At 30.9% G+C, this 15,550-nt stretch overlaps 1 protein-coding gene across 1 annotated transcript in view; it reads right to left on the minus strand.

The window, feature by feature from the left end:
• Positions 1–15,550, minus strand: part of LOC118191866 (activating signal cointegrator 1 complex subunit 2) — a 90,785-nt gene that overhangs the window by 58,364 nt on the left and 16,871 nt on the right. The window contains exons 4-6 of the mRNA XM_035362720.2: positions 11,121–11,192; positions 7,938–8,052; positions 5,375–5,572 (exon numbers count right to left, since the gene is read on the minus strand). Of these exons, the coding sequence (XP_035218611.2) occupies positions 5,375–5,572; positions 7,938–8,052; positions 11,121–11,192 (385 nt within the window). The remainder of the gene's footprint in view (positions 1–5,374; positions 5,573–7,937; positions 8,053–11,120; positions 11,193–15,550) is intronic.

Raw genomic sequence — 15,550 nt, forward strand, 5'->3', positions numbered from 1 at the left:
TTTGCAGACTGTTACAGCAATTTTATAAAAGTAAGCTTGAACTTTCAATTATGTCAAATAGAATTTCCGATATATATTTACTAATATGTAAAGGATCTACAAAGCGAAAGCATGTTTCGAAATCCGAAATCTGTTTATCAATTTCACGCCGCAGCGCGCAATGAATTGGAAGTTGATCTGTCAGCACTATCCTTATCTTCAGGGCAGATGTTTTTATTTTGTCTTATAATTCCTTACTAAGTGTAGTATTTCATCTCGATGTACTCCGTCTTTGATATGATTTAAATCAAGTTCCTCGTCATTATAATTCGCTTCTGATAGTGAAGAACGTGACCCAGAGGTTATTGAAAACGAAAAAATTTCGATTGACAAATTAGTCGGTATTCTCCACACAGCAATTATAGGACTTGAACAGCAGAACTTTGTAACTAAACAAGAAATTATGTCTGTTTAATAGAATTAAAGAAAAAGTATTATCACATGAAACGAAGCAACTTACATTGAAAGAAATGTTTAATAAAGTAAACAAATAAATATTAAGCTTTTTCTTTTTGTAAATTTTGATACCCTTTAGATCATAATTGTTCTTTATTTCATAAATTACGGTTTCATATTTTTAATTTTGTAATTTCTGCATGCCATCTTACCAGATTTAAACTGATGATCTATAATCCGGAAAAATCGATAATCCGGAATGACCGAAGTCCCAACGAGTCCGGATTAACGACTTTTGACTGTATAAAGTAAATTAAAAAGCCTATAACTTGCGCAAAAGCTTCAAAATAATAAACTAATAATTCACAATAATTTATAAGAAAACGTTCCATATACCATCTCCAAGGAACACAAGTTCAATTTAAAACCATGAATGAAAAAAAATTTTTAGTCAGAATTTTAATTAGTATTTTAAATACTAATTTCAACTTCTTATTTAAAAATTTGTTACGAAAAATCTTTACTCGCAAAAATACCAAAACCAAAAGTAAATTTTAAATATTGAAGAGTAGCTATTGTCATTGATTGCAGATTAATCGACTTATGAAGGGGATAAATCAACCATCAATTAACAACAACTAAATTAAGAGAGTGTTTCATCTTGCTTCAGGGCTTAATTTCTAAGATTAGAAGTACCTGAGCCCTATGGAAGACCGTCAGCAAAGAGGAACAAGAGTAAATAAATAAATAAAATGACTATTACACTCTTTAATAATTTTAAAAAGAAACAGTTAATTATTATCAAATTAATTAATAGCTATTTATTTAATGTTTATAAATTGTTATTTAATCAATAATTATTATATAATTAATTAATTATAATTTAATTGATAATTATTAGGTAATCAATTATTATTTATTGAAATAATTAAAGATTGAAGTAATTAAATAATTAAAATTAAATAAAATGTAAAGAGATGAATTGAAATTTAATAAGCAATTTTTAATAAAATTTTATTATTAAAATAAAATTGAGATAAAATATCTACTGAAATTGTTATCCAATTACATAAAAGAAGTGCCGCAGCCTTCTTTTTCAGGGCTCTGGTGCGTTCCGGCTAGAATTATGATTTATTAAAAAAACTAAGAAGCACCGGTGCCGATATCCGGTGGGCTCCAGCCCTATTTAATCTCTGATCGTACGGGGGGGGGGGAGTTCTTTTATCATCATAAAAATTAAATATACTTAAAGTATAGCTGATGAAAATTCCAGGGCGAAACGGAATGAGGGTATAAGTGGGTGGAAACAAAAAACGATGGGAATCTTGGTGAGAGAGAACGTTCTCTTTGACCGTGGCTCTCTGCTGATATAATTATAGCCATCAAGCAGATGTGTGTCAGGGGTAAAATGAGTCCTTAATCTGACTTCTAAGGATGAATGTAAAGTTGCTGGTTACACTTTTCGCCCCCCCCCCCCCGCCCCGTATTTGGTTACATTAGTGGATACTGTGGGAAGATGATGTATAAGACGTGCTTGAGCAGTTTATATCAGTATTTCCCTCTTATTGTACTCGCACATTTAAGAACACAAATTTTCCTTCCTGCAAGGATAACTAACTATAAGCATTGATAACAATACACTAAATACGATGGCATGACGAGAAATTTACGCATTCCTAAACAAACTCCCCCAAATTTATTGCCCTTCTTAAAGGGAAAGGTTTCCGCATGTGAGTGAGGGGACTTTACTTGAACGTCTTATGTTCTCATGAGTTCGTATTTCTAGGGAAATAGAGTATTGCAAAGTCTGCTTATTGTTAAACAAAAACGTTAGGAATTCTAAATTTTGTTTCCTTTTAAACTGTGGTTCAGTTTTATGAAAAGAAGTACCAGAGCTCCATCTTATTTAGAACTCCGGTGCACACCGGCTAAAATTGTAATTTATCTTAAAAATTGAGAAGTAGCGGAGCAGTGCTCCGGTGGGCTCCGGCGCAATTTAAGCACTATCTTGCTTCCAAGTAAGCACCAAATTATTTGCTAGATATGTTATTTTTTCTTTTTTACAAATAATAGTTTTCCAGGAAACATTCTGCTAGATAATTCACTTAATACAAATCTTCAGCTGTAAACAAACCACAACAATTAAATAATAAAATACACTAAAACCTAAGCTCACTAGCATGTTAGCTGCTTTTTAAAGTATTTTCTCCAAAATTTATTTGTACCTTTTTTATGTTAAGAATTTTATAAGAATTTCAAAAAAAAAAAAAAAAAAAAAAAAAAAAAGCAGAATTAAAATTTATGCCCCCACTCAAATGATTAAAGGGCACCACACAAACTAGAATAAAAAATTATTCCAATATTGAACAATAAGAATAAAATGATAACGACACTCCAGTAGTGAATAACATAGGAATTTTAGAGACAGCTGAAGTTTCTCAGACACTCTATTGACTAGTGTACATATACCTTGCTAACAACCTTGTTAAGAAATTTCTGTTCCAAACAGAAAAAAATGAAACCAAAAGATATAGAACTGTCCCATTTTTTTTTCGTAGTATACATGCAGACATTTTAATCCAATATTGCTTCTTATGAAAAACTATTTTAATCTGTATTATTTACATTATTAATTGAACATGAGAAATTATCTATTTCATTTACCCTACACCATGTTCTATTTCTTTTTTCCTTCATCTGTTTAAAATAAGTTTTGAATCTGAATTACATTTAAATGCTTATAATAAACTAAAATTGGTTTAAAATTGGATAATTATAATTTTAATCTCAGTTCTTTTTGTACTGAAGTTTTACTCCATGATTTGCAATCAGTGCCATATTTTTGATAAAACTTGGCACTTAGACAGGAGCCTGATTGAAGAAATGAAAGCAACTATATAACACATTTTCTCTCTCCTTTCTGCATGCCTTTGAGGTATAACAGTAACACAACGCATATTCAAGAGATTCAGGTTCGAGTCCCGGCGAGGCCATTGCTCCTTTTTCATGTCTCCTTCAAAATAACCTAATGTATCTACAACTAATGTTCATTCCTAGGAATGTAAAGCATGTAAAGCTTAAATGCATTCCTTTGGATGACATTTTATCAGAATTTTTTTAAATTTCTTAAAAGAAAGATTAGAAATTTCCTACTAGATTTGAATGTTATACAGCAATGCTTAAATCCATTATGAGCTGAATGATTTAATGATATCTTAAATTCTATATTAGGGGCTAAAATTTCAAAAGAAATTCTGAAAATATCACAACTATTATGGCTAGATGTATGGCAGTAAATACTGTAGATATTATAACTATTCATTCTGCATTCAAATTATATGAAATAGCATTAAAGCTGTTTGAAGGACTATTTCAATACATGTTTAAACTCTTAGAAAACATTCAAGACTCATAAAGTTTCACTATTACCTAATAATGAATCTTGTCTTATTCCTTTATGATTCAGTTGAGGCATAAATAATCATGCACACATTCTTATGCCTTGACTTCTAATGATTTAAAATTAAGATCTAATAGCATGCTTTATATTTTGGCTTACAGAGTGAGCTCGGTCAAAATGCTGTTCACTTAGCTTTTGTATTGAATTACACTTCATCCCACTGCTGATAAGACCATTTCTGAATTATTTATAACAACAATTATTTTTTAAATTTGTTCATTTTTTTTTAATTAAACACTTTTTTTCATAATACACATCCCTATACATTAAAGTTTAGGTAGTTACAAGTCTAGTATAATCCAGGACTTGCTAGTGAAGATCAATTTATTATCACTTAATGGACTTTTTGCACATTTTTAATTCTCCAGCACAGACTTTATTCATATACATATTACAGTGGAACCCCAAGATAAGAGCACCTCTATATTTGAGAAACTCAAGATACAAGGAAATTATGAGCAAAACATTTGTCTCTAAAATACGAGCACTGACTCGAGTAATGAGCAATGAGCCAGGCTACTGGTAGGCGTGGCACCAAATCCTGATCCAGCTCAACTCGGGGGAATCCCCTGGTCAGATCACTCAGTTCCTTTAATATACGTGTTTGTGCATTTGTGAGTCAATTGTTTATTACATTTAACATGAAAATAATTATTTCACGATGTCTCCCAAGAAGATTGTTGCCTCAGATAGTGCTTCAAAGAAAAATACAGAAGCCACAGCCATTGAAATTAAGGAAAAAACTCATATATAAACACAAGCGTGGTGTAAGAGTGACAAAATTGGCGAAGACTTACGGCCTTTCGACATCGACAATCTGCACTATTCTGAAGAAGCAGAAAGAAATTCAGAAACTTGATGTAACCAAAGGAGTTACCGTTACTTCCAAGGACTGTCCAAAACTCCTATAAGATGTTGAGAAGCTGTTGTTGGTGTGATGGTGTGGATTAACGAGAAGCAGTTAAAAGGTCGGTGTCGGAAGCTATCATAAAGATAAACTACAGTTATATTATTTACCAGTGTTATTTATTAGAAAAATTGTTTTTATATATATATTTGGGGTTGTGGAATGGATTAACTGGATTTCCATTACTTTCAAAGGGGAAGCTTGTTTCTAGATACGAAAAATTTGCTATACGAGCTCAATGCTGGAACGAATTGAACTTGTATCTCAAGGTTCCACTGTATTGCTTTTTATACATATTGCATAATTAAAAAAAAAAAAACATTTTAATCAAATTTTTCTGAATTAATTTTGATAATCTTAATTAACTGTATTCATTATAGAAAAATTATCTTTGTGTACTGCTGCCTAAGCTTCAACATTTGAGTTTTATCTCATTAATTTTCTTTATTGTACACATATATGTATATATAATGTACTGGCATGCATATATGAATTCAAAAGTTACCTTAACTTACACACACAGATATAATATGAATAGTTTAAATGAACAATTATGTTAACAAAGTACTTACTGCTAATACAGCACTAGAAGTTTCGACAAGATCATTTAGATACTTTGGTTGAGTGTTGAATATATTTTGCACCATTTTACACAATAAGGAACGATTTCGAAATCCATACAACACACATAGATCCATTAACTTTGGCACATCAAAAATAAAATTTTCATAAATCATTTCTCCAAAAGCTTCAGGTCTTATGTGATGCTTCTACAGAAAAAAGAATTCACAAAATATTTCATTTTAGTGAAAGAATGGAAAATTCAGCTGTACAGAATATACAATAAAATAACTAAGATTTTATTAGTTTCTTTGAAGTTGATTTTTAAATAAAAATAAGATTTAGCATTTGTTTCAGCCAATAATATTTTTATCATACAAAACATATAGCACAATTCAATACTTTTTAATATTCTTCTAATGAAAAAGTGAATTTAAAGGAGGGGAAAGAGAATAGTTTGAATTTCTACATCTTTTCTTTAATTTCTGAGATTGTCAAATAAATGAATTCTTCAGAATTGCTATTTTATTACACTATACAGCTTATTTCTTAAAAAGAAAGAAAGAAAGAAAAGAAAAATTAAAAAGCTATCCAATTTAAACTTTAAAATTGGGAACACTGAAACTTTAGATAGGCATTATTTTTGGGTTTAATTAATTCCTTATCTAAAGTAAGCTACCAGACCTTAGGTTTAACTACTTATTTTACATAAACATCAGCCTCGCTAATTGATTTTAAAAGTGCTCTATGTATACGTTGAAAGGATTTGGCAGTCTTAGTTCTTCACATGAGCAAATACATCTTTTTTTACTTTTTTTTAAATAGACAAAAACAGATATTTTACGAAAAATTTTATTCTGAAATTTCCTTAATTTTACAGTTAAAAATCCTGAAGTTTTAAAACTATAGTACTCTCTGAAAGATTATACTCAGATTATGCAAATATATTTCATCTTTAGTGACATTTTATCAGTTATATTGAGAAGTACAAATAAGTCTCCGCTGTCACTACCAGTAAGTTATAGTTCAATTTTCATGATGTAAAACATATCATAAGGTTAGACATCTGCTAACAACATAATCTTGAAATATTATAAATTTTTTCCCAGCATCATATATTTTTTATGTAAAAATGTTGAGTCGAATGAGTGTCATTGATTTATTTTTTTAATTTGAAGAAATCTGCAGCTGAGGTGCATCGATTGCTTGTAGATACATATAATGAAGTTGCTTTATGTGAGAGAAGTTGTCGCGAGTGGTTTCACAAGTTTAAGAACAATTAATGTAACGTTGAAGACAGAGAACACAACAGAAGGATGAAAGTGTACAAAGACATGGAATTGGAAACATTATTGGATGCAGATTTGTGCCAAAATAAAGTAGAACTTGCTTTTACATTAGGAATGATTTAATAAGTAATTTCACATCATTTAAAAATCATTGGAAATTATTCAAAAACAAGGAAATTTGGTTCCACATGAGCTGAAGACAAGAAACATTGAATGCCGATTTTTTACACGACATGCTGTTTGTCAGGCATAAATGAAAGGGTTTTTTGAATAGATCACTGGTGGTGAAAAAATGGATCCACTACGATAACTGAAAGAAGAAGAAATCATGGAGACCACCTGGTCATGCTTCAACATCAACAGCAAAACCAAATATTCATGGAAAAAAATCATGTGGTGTATATGGTGGGATCAACTTGATCTCATGTATTATAACTTGTTCAAACCGAAAGAAACCATTACTGAGGCTCTCAGCCGAATACAACTGATGAGTCAAAAATGCACCCACTATTACTCCAGACATGACAAAATTGTTCTCCTGCATGGTAACACTCATCAACGTGTTGTGGCACCACTCAAAACCTACTCATAGACACTCAGATGAGAAGTTTTCCCCTTCACCAGACATTGCTTCTTCTGATTAGTACTTTTTTCGAATGATGATGCGTGGCCTCCCTGAACTCCCAATTTTTGGTATCATATGAAGATACCAAAAATTGGGTTGATTTGTGGATAGCTTCAAAAGATGAAGTATTCTTCCAATACGGTATCTGTATGCTGTCAGAAAGATGGGGAAAAGTAATGGCTAGCAAGGGACAATACTTTGAATAAAACATAATGTACCGTTCTTTCACAATGAATGCCCAATTTTTTATAGAAAATGATGGAGAATTATTTTACTCTCAATATATCTGAAAAAAATAAGTGTTTTATGAATTCAAGTCAGTTTTTTATGACAGTTTTCTACACTGAAGGATCTGATAAAAAGGTACAAAAAAAGAATTATGCGAACAAAACAATAAATTAAAAAAAAAAATATTCACTCAAAATCTTTATAACTTCTTCCAAGCAGAAAAAATATTTGGTATAAATGTTAAGTTTTAATACATAAAAATTTTTAAAATCTGAATGCAAACAAAGAATAAATAACATTTTTATGATTAAAATATGAATTTATTTAATTAAATCCTAAATCAATTATATTTAATAAAAGTTTTTAAATCTAGATGCAACAACAAAACAAGTATTCAATAATGCATCTCATGTCGTACCAAGATGATCTTACTTTAGATTCTTTATAAGTAGACATTCTCAAAAACACTACGAAAACTAATCTGTGGACTTTCTTCAGAGCAAATAAAATGTCTTCTTTAAAAGCTATATTGACAAAATCATAGTCCCTGATAAATAGAAAACAAATATAAAATATTTAAAATTTATGATATAATAATGAATCTATTTATCCAAATATGTTATGAATTTAAGGAGAAAAAAATTCAAATAACATTACATACATGCAGAAACATGTGTAAAACTATATTTTAATTTAATATTAAAACTATATTTTAATTTGAAAATGTGTAAAACTATATTTTAATTTTAATTTTAAAATAATTAATTTTTAATTTAATTATTTTAATTTGTTAAACTATATTTTAATTTAAACATGTGTAAAACTATATTTTAATTAAAACATGTGTAAAACTATATTTTTAAATTTCCACAACAGTGATGCATATTTGGTCCTGGCAGTGGGGCATGCAGTAGCACAAGAGCACAAGATGACAGACACCTCATCTGCATGACTCTCACTGACCGTACAGCGTCCTCTCAGGTGTTAGTAGAATGTTGGAGCACTGCTACAAATGTTGTGTTGTCTAGCTCCTTGGTTTGTCGCCATCTGCTGCAGTATGAACTGTGTGCAAGGGTTCTTCTATGCAGAATTCCCCTGTTGCTGAATCACAGATGCCTTCAACTTCAGTGAGCACAGCAACACAGTGCATGGCATGCCCTGTGGCAATGAGTTGTTTTCTCCGATGAATCTCACTACTATCTGGAATACAACAATGGAAGAGTATGCATCACACGTTATTAAGGGAAACGTCTGCCCCCACAATGCATCATCCAACGCCATACTGCACAATTGTCTGGCATTATGGTGTGGGGAGCTATTGACTATAATTGTTTATCCCAACTAGTGCAGATTGTGGGCAACCTAAACAGTGATTGCTACATTTTGCTTCTTCCGTGACTAGCTTATTTCCCGGCTATGTCGCCCACTGAGCATGTCTGGGATTTTAATGGTCAGCAACTCACTTATACAGCTGGTGGAGTACTAAGACTGAACAACAGCATCGAATTTAAGCCATACGGGATGCCATTCCCCGGGATAAAATTCAAAACCTGTATGATTCAATTCCATGATGTATACAAGCTCTCATCGCTCAGCATGGCCGACACACAAAGTACTGATTTCCGATATTTGTTTTATTTTTTGCCTAGTAAACTTGGTCATTTATTTGTACCAGTAATATATATGTGAAATAAATTTCATTCATATCTGACAATTGCTTCATGGTGTTGCATTTTTCACAAACATTAGTGTATATGAACTACTCTGCAAAAAATTATTTAAAAATTATTTGAAATATTCTGATGAGCTTGCTATGTACAATACAAGGAAAGCTCAATCATACATCATTTGAGAAAGTGATAAGTTAGCAGGAAATGTTTTGCTTCATGAAAAATAAGATTATCTTCAAGTTAAGTGAAGGGAAAGAGATTTTAAGTTCCCAAACTTTACTCCCAAACTTTATTTTAAGAACAAAATCTTATGTACAGGTACGTGGTACATACCTCAATACCCCTGTTATAATCCAGATTCAGTCTCTAGTCTCCAGTGTCAGGTATAATCTCAGTTGTTCAAAAGTGGATATGCATTGAAGGCAGTAGAATAAAACGGTTTCCAGAATGGCACAAAAGATGAGCTGCAGAATAGATTTTCTCCAAAGAATACTATGTTTTGTAAATTCATAAGCCTTCCATTTTTTAAATCATTTCATTCATCTGGATCATGCTCCAGTATTTTCAATGACTTGGTAAGGTTCAGTCCGACATGTTGTCACAACTATACTGGCAAATCTATGTAAAGTTAAATCTTTGTGTTTATTACCAATTCATTAAAATTTTTGAATTTCCAGACTCATTTAGATTTTTTAAGCATGGATTTGAAAATTTGAAAATTTTAACATCTATGGTAGAGTGATGAAAGATTTATATATGCAATTATGACTTAGCAATTTTTTAATTATTTGAAAGAAATTATAAGGTTTTTTTAATTAAAATATATACATTAAAATATATCAGTTTTCATACATTAAAGTCTGATTCCGTACTAATCTGGTATCATATCAAAAAGCAACATTAAGTATTCTGATATAAATGCAGCATGCTAGAACCAGAATTTTTTATTACTTATTCTCAAAAGATATGTTGTACTCTATATTTGAAAGAAATATGAGAAGCCTTAATATATTTTTGATAAGCAATATTGGTACTTAAGTATTATCCCCTCGACCATTAAACAGTCAGTCAGCAGCATATCACACCAATTATGGATTAGAGTGATGTCATAACACCTATGGTTCCATTTGGCGAAACCCCAACTGATTCTTGATGAGCCACCTTTTGTTTTTTGTGTACAAGGATATAAACTAACTGTTATCACTTATTTTCTCCTTGCCTTTTTTTAAGGGGGGGGGCAAAGAATAAAATTTAGTAGGTGCGTAGAGCAGAACAACTAAGCAGTGGATTACTTTTAATGTTATGGGATCCTACCATCAAAAATATCTTCATTAATGGACATGATATGGTCAACTAACTGGATATAGCTGACAAAATAGTAATAGATTGGAACAATTAACTGTGGGAAATCTGTATTCATAGCAATCTAAAGAGAGCCTCTGGAGGGCCTAACAGAATACTAGAAATCACTGAAAGCCTTTACAAAGAGCAAAAACGAAGCAGATTGAATAATGATTGTTTACTGAATAAAGAGATGTCATTTCCTTCAGAATTCCGCATGAACAATTGATGCAACTTTGGCAAGATCTCTGCGACCTTTCATGATTTGATAAAGCCAGATTTTATGGTCAATTGGATAATACATAAGTACCACAATATTTTATGATCAGTTTTAATACATTCTGCACATAAATGAAAAGGGATTGAAAAATTAATAATGGTATGCAAAAGACAATAAGCATAAAGCATAGTTAGAAGTTGATAGTGAATATTACTAAATTTTTATGCTACTTTTTGACAAGTCTGGTTTAGACAGAAAATTAGAACATTTCTCAATATTCCCCCCCCCCCAAAAAAAATTAAAAGTTAACAATACATAACAAACTCAAAGTTTATATTTTGCAGTTACTGGAAAATAATTTCATGCAGTAGTGAATAAACTAACCTTGGAGCTTGTGACAAATAAGATTCTAAACATTTATGTAAATTTTCATCGTAAATAATTTGAGACCAAAACCTAAAATTAAAAATAATGATTATTAATAATGTATATAACTTCTTAAAGAGAAGTATGCCTTTGTTAGGAAATTACAAACATTTATTATGCAGTATTTACATACATTTTTTCAATAAGAGAGTGAAAACTAAATGATCACTTAAAAAAAAAAAAAAAAAGTTCATAGGACCAATATAATTAATGTCTGTTTACAACACAATCAACAGAAAAGCAGCATTATATGAAATTAGGCTTTCAGTGCACAAGTACATTTACAAAACTGAAATCTAACAATATTAAAATTGATTTCAATTAATAAAATAAATCAGTTTTGAATAAAACTCATTTATACAGTTACCTCATTTAACTTTAGCTTTACCTGAAAAGTGAATAAGAATGCCACTTTGCATTAAAAAGACATATTTCATTATATTATTTTTAATTTTCATCATAATGATAAGAAAAGTATAACTAGAAAATATTTTTTAAGCAAAAAACATTTATCAGCATTTACCCTTTCAGTCATTTTTTTTTTAATCCCTGCTGCTGCAGATTTCATAACAGATTTATTCCTTTGTCTAAATGTATTGCCACCAGAAAAGTCTTATGAATCATGTGAGATGAGCCACAGCATGTCTCATACTGGCAACAGGACCTATGATGACTCTGCCCAATTCTGCCCCTTATTTAATCGAGAACACTCAGGGAAATGGAATACGAAGATCCTATCACTTCTTTTGATAACACAAACCTCTTCGAGGCAACTTCTAGCTTGATGCCTCCCTCTTCTGAATACAAAAGCCCTATATAGTTTCAAAATTTAATCCTTTCTCTTGGTTTTGAATCTAAATGCCATGATACCCATATAATACCCATAGTTGCTGTGAACATTACAGCGACTTCTCAACGTCACATTACATTTGTGACCATGAAACAATGTCGCACTTTAATGTGGATGTGCAAGCAAACATTCAATGTAACTAGCAGAAAATTCTTAGTGTCTCCTACCCTGCCTTTTCATGACCTTGCTCATGAATTCTTCAGTGGGAGTTATTCTTGTGCTCTAAACCTTGCTCAAATTCTGATTACTTAGTAATCCCCTGCTTTAATTTCCTTCGATTCATTGTTAAATACTTCAATATTTTTTTTTTATTTATTTCTTATTCTAATAGCTCAAAACTTTATTTAGTTTTTGTTTCATAAAAATATTTATAGTTCATAGCATCCATTTTCTTGATGTGATAATAAGAAATCGTGAAAATATATTTTATAATAAATGTGTATACATTCTACTATATCTGGTATTAACAGGAGAGTCTGACTAAAAAATTTCATATAATTTTTTTTTTATCTGAAGATTTTCATGACTTATTTTAGTTCCGTTCTTTCTCCTAGTTGAACATCCCACCACTGCTAAATTTTCGGGTAGGCACTGTTTATTGTACATTGATGTGGATGATATCTGTAATAATTAATGTACAATAATAAAAGCATAATTTAAAAATGGTAAATTGACAATCAATTCACTTTTATTTATATTTACAAGAGTGCAGAAGCAGCTGCATCAGAAGAATGTTTACTCTCATTTTTGCCTTGCTGCTTAAAACTTTCAGTTTAGGGAGTCAGTTTTGTTTGGTAGAAATAATTTAACTTCTATTGCTTTTAATATTAAATGAGAATGTAAAAAAGTAATTTATTTTATACATTTTATTGCAGTGCTTTGTATTGAGCTCTGCTATTTTTACAAATTCATTAGTTAGTTTCACGTACGGTACTTTGTGTCACGTTACAAATAATGCCATACATCCATAATTCTCTAAAAATAGGTTCCAGTTATATATAATAAGTTTTTGAATGGAGTTTTTGTAATTGTTATAATTTCACAAATGGCACATTACTTTTCGATGTTCCACTTTTATATGATTTCTTTATACATCATAAATAATGATTTGAAAGGCAATAAAAATATTTAGGAGAAGTTATTCTGGGATTTGTGTCAGATATTAAAATGCGATGGCTTGGATCTCATGCTTTTTTAATGTAAATATTGTAACCACACAGGTATTTTCAATTATTAATTATGACAGTTATTCATAAGCTGTGCATTATATTTATATCCATCATAAGAAGACACCTTAATGAATTTTATAAAAAGAGAAGTTACTTATTCCTTACATTAATTTATAGAACCAATAGGTTCTTCAAAGAAGAAAAAAAATCAGTGACGTCCTCACTGGGATTCAAACTTTAGACCTCTTAATGTCAGCCAAACTTGCTTTTAATTATACTACGAAAGCACGGAGTAACCAGGGAATAAGAACAAATTTTCTCACTTTTCCTCTATCTCACTGTCATTTAAATTTTGCGATACATTAATTAAACACTCATATTTAAATTATATAAATATTTATCATTGATTGAAAGTAAAATGTGATTATATAACAATTTATTTTATTTGTTAAATCTATTTTTGTTAAAAGTATTTATTATTTCAAGTGTACATTTCAATTCACCATTCCTGATCAGCCTTCCATAAAACTCCAGCACTTTTAGTTTAAAATTTTACCACTGAATGCAAAGAAGAACACAAAATTACAGAACGACAGACCAGCAAAAACGTGCAAACTATAACTTCATCATACGAAAATTCATTTGAGCTGTAAGAAAAACTTCCTGCTACTCAATACATAGTCTTCTATCATGACACTGTACAGCATGTTACATTAATTAACACGTTATTATGGATTTTGGTCTTTACTATACCTTCTCCTTTCTGTTAAACTCACCAGAAAGAAAATTAGTTGTGTGAATGTTTAAGATGAGGTTCTTAGATCTTGAGAAAGAGTGTTTCTGTGTGCACTATGCAGTTATTTTCTGCCACTCTAACAATTATAATTATTCAGTTTTGTGGTCTCTCACTGTCAATACTTTAAATCTGAAACACTAGTAAATTATTGAGCCAGCTTCTGACACAGTATTTAATTGTGTAGTCTTAGACTACTACTTAACATTTAAATTTATTCTCTGTTTTTATTTTAATTTTTGCATTTCCACAAGCTGTGATTATTGTAGCAAAAGGTTGTGCTTTTACATACAGAGTTCTGTTTAAATAAAAAGGTTGTTTATAAGGTATAATTAGAAGTAAGTACCTTAGTAAGACTTCAACATTTATCTCGGACATAACGATAGCTCACTTCATATCTGTTAGGATTACAGGATTAAAATAGCAGTAGATCAAGTATAATCTTATAGCATCATTGACCAGTTAGCTGCTTATCCTCTTTTTTAAAATAGTGTTGGGAGAATTTCACTGGCATTTATCACCATGTGCCCTCTTCCACAGCTTTATAATATTTGATTCTTTCCTTAGCAAAGATCAGCACTTAAGGAGGGATGCAAAAAAATCTAACCGTCTGTTTAAAAAAGAGGAAAAGAAAAATTACAGGATTGATGTTCATTCCTCTCGTTTATTTGTAATGATGCTACTCATACACATTTGTAACTTTCGAGTACAATTATGATGCATGCTTCATTACCATAAAAGAATCAGCTGTTTTAACAGAATCAAAGTCCCCCAGGCTTTTGTATTGTTCTGGGGTTATTTCCTACACAATTGGCAATATCAGTATGACCCCTAAAACCATAGACCCCTTCAGAGAAAGTCCCATAATGCCTATATATTAAAATGGGCTGTCTTGTGAATACGATGAATATGCTTGTGTAAATTTATATTCATTCTTCCCATCTGTGTGTCTACCTATATTTAGCAGCTCAGCCAGTATAGTGGTTAGTACCACTGACTGTCAAACCAGGGAGACTGAGCTTGAATCCCAAAGAAGATGTGGCTGTTTTGCAGTGTCTGCGTGGAAAGAGGGCTCTTAAATTACACAGCAAGATAAAAGTTCTCTTGAAAAGTTGATGTTAGGGGAAGAGAAATAAAAGACCCTTTAAACGGGGGCAGAACTACACAGTTAATATGATGAGGCTATACAGAGGCTGTTCGCACATTTTTTAGACGATTTTGGTAAGTGGTAGTAAATACTCGTTTGCTGCAAAAGAAGTAATTGCAATTGTACTATGTTTTTAAAAGTCAAAATTATCGTCTGTGGCTTGAAAGTTTTGTTTTTATTCAAAATGGCGAATTTAACAAAGCAGTGGTTCGAAGGCTACATTTACGCTCTTTTCGAAGAGAAATATGCCTACTCCGTTATCCAATAACGATGTGAGAGTCATGGTTTTGTGATATCTAAAGTGTCGATAGGTAATATCATCAACAAAAAAGGAAAAAAAAACACGTCAAATTGGAGCCTCAAGTGGGACAAAAATTCCAAACAAGTATCCAAGGAAAAAACATACATCGTCGACTATTGCAAAGGTAC

The sequence above is a fragment of the Stegodyphus dumicola genome, chromosome 6, assembly GCF_044657685.1.
Source record: "Stegodyphus dumicola isolate Sdum_Otavi_A_Nest chromosome 6, ASM4465768v1".
NCBI classification, from domain to species: domain Eukaryota; kingdom Metazoa; phylum Arthropoda; class Arachnida; order Araneae; family Eresidae; genus Stegodyphus; species Stegodyphus dumicola.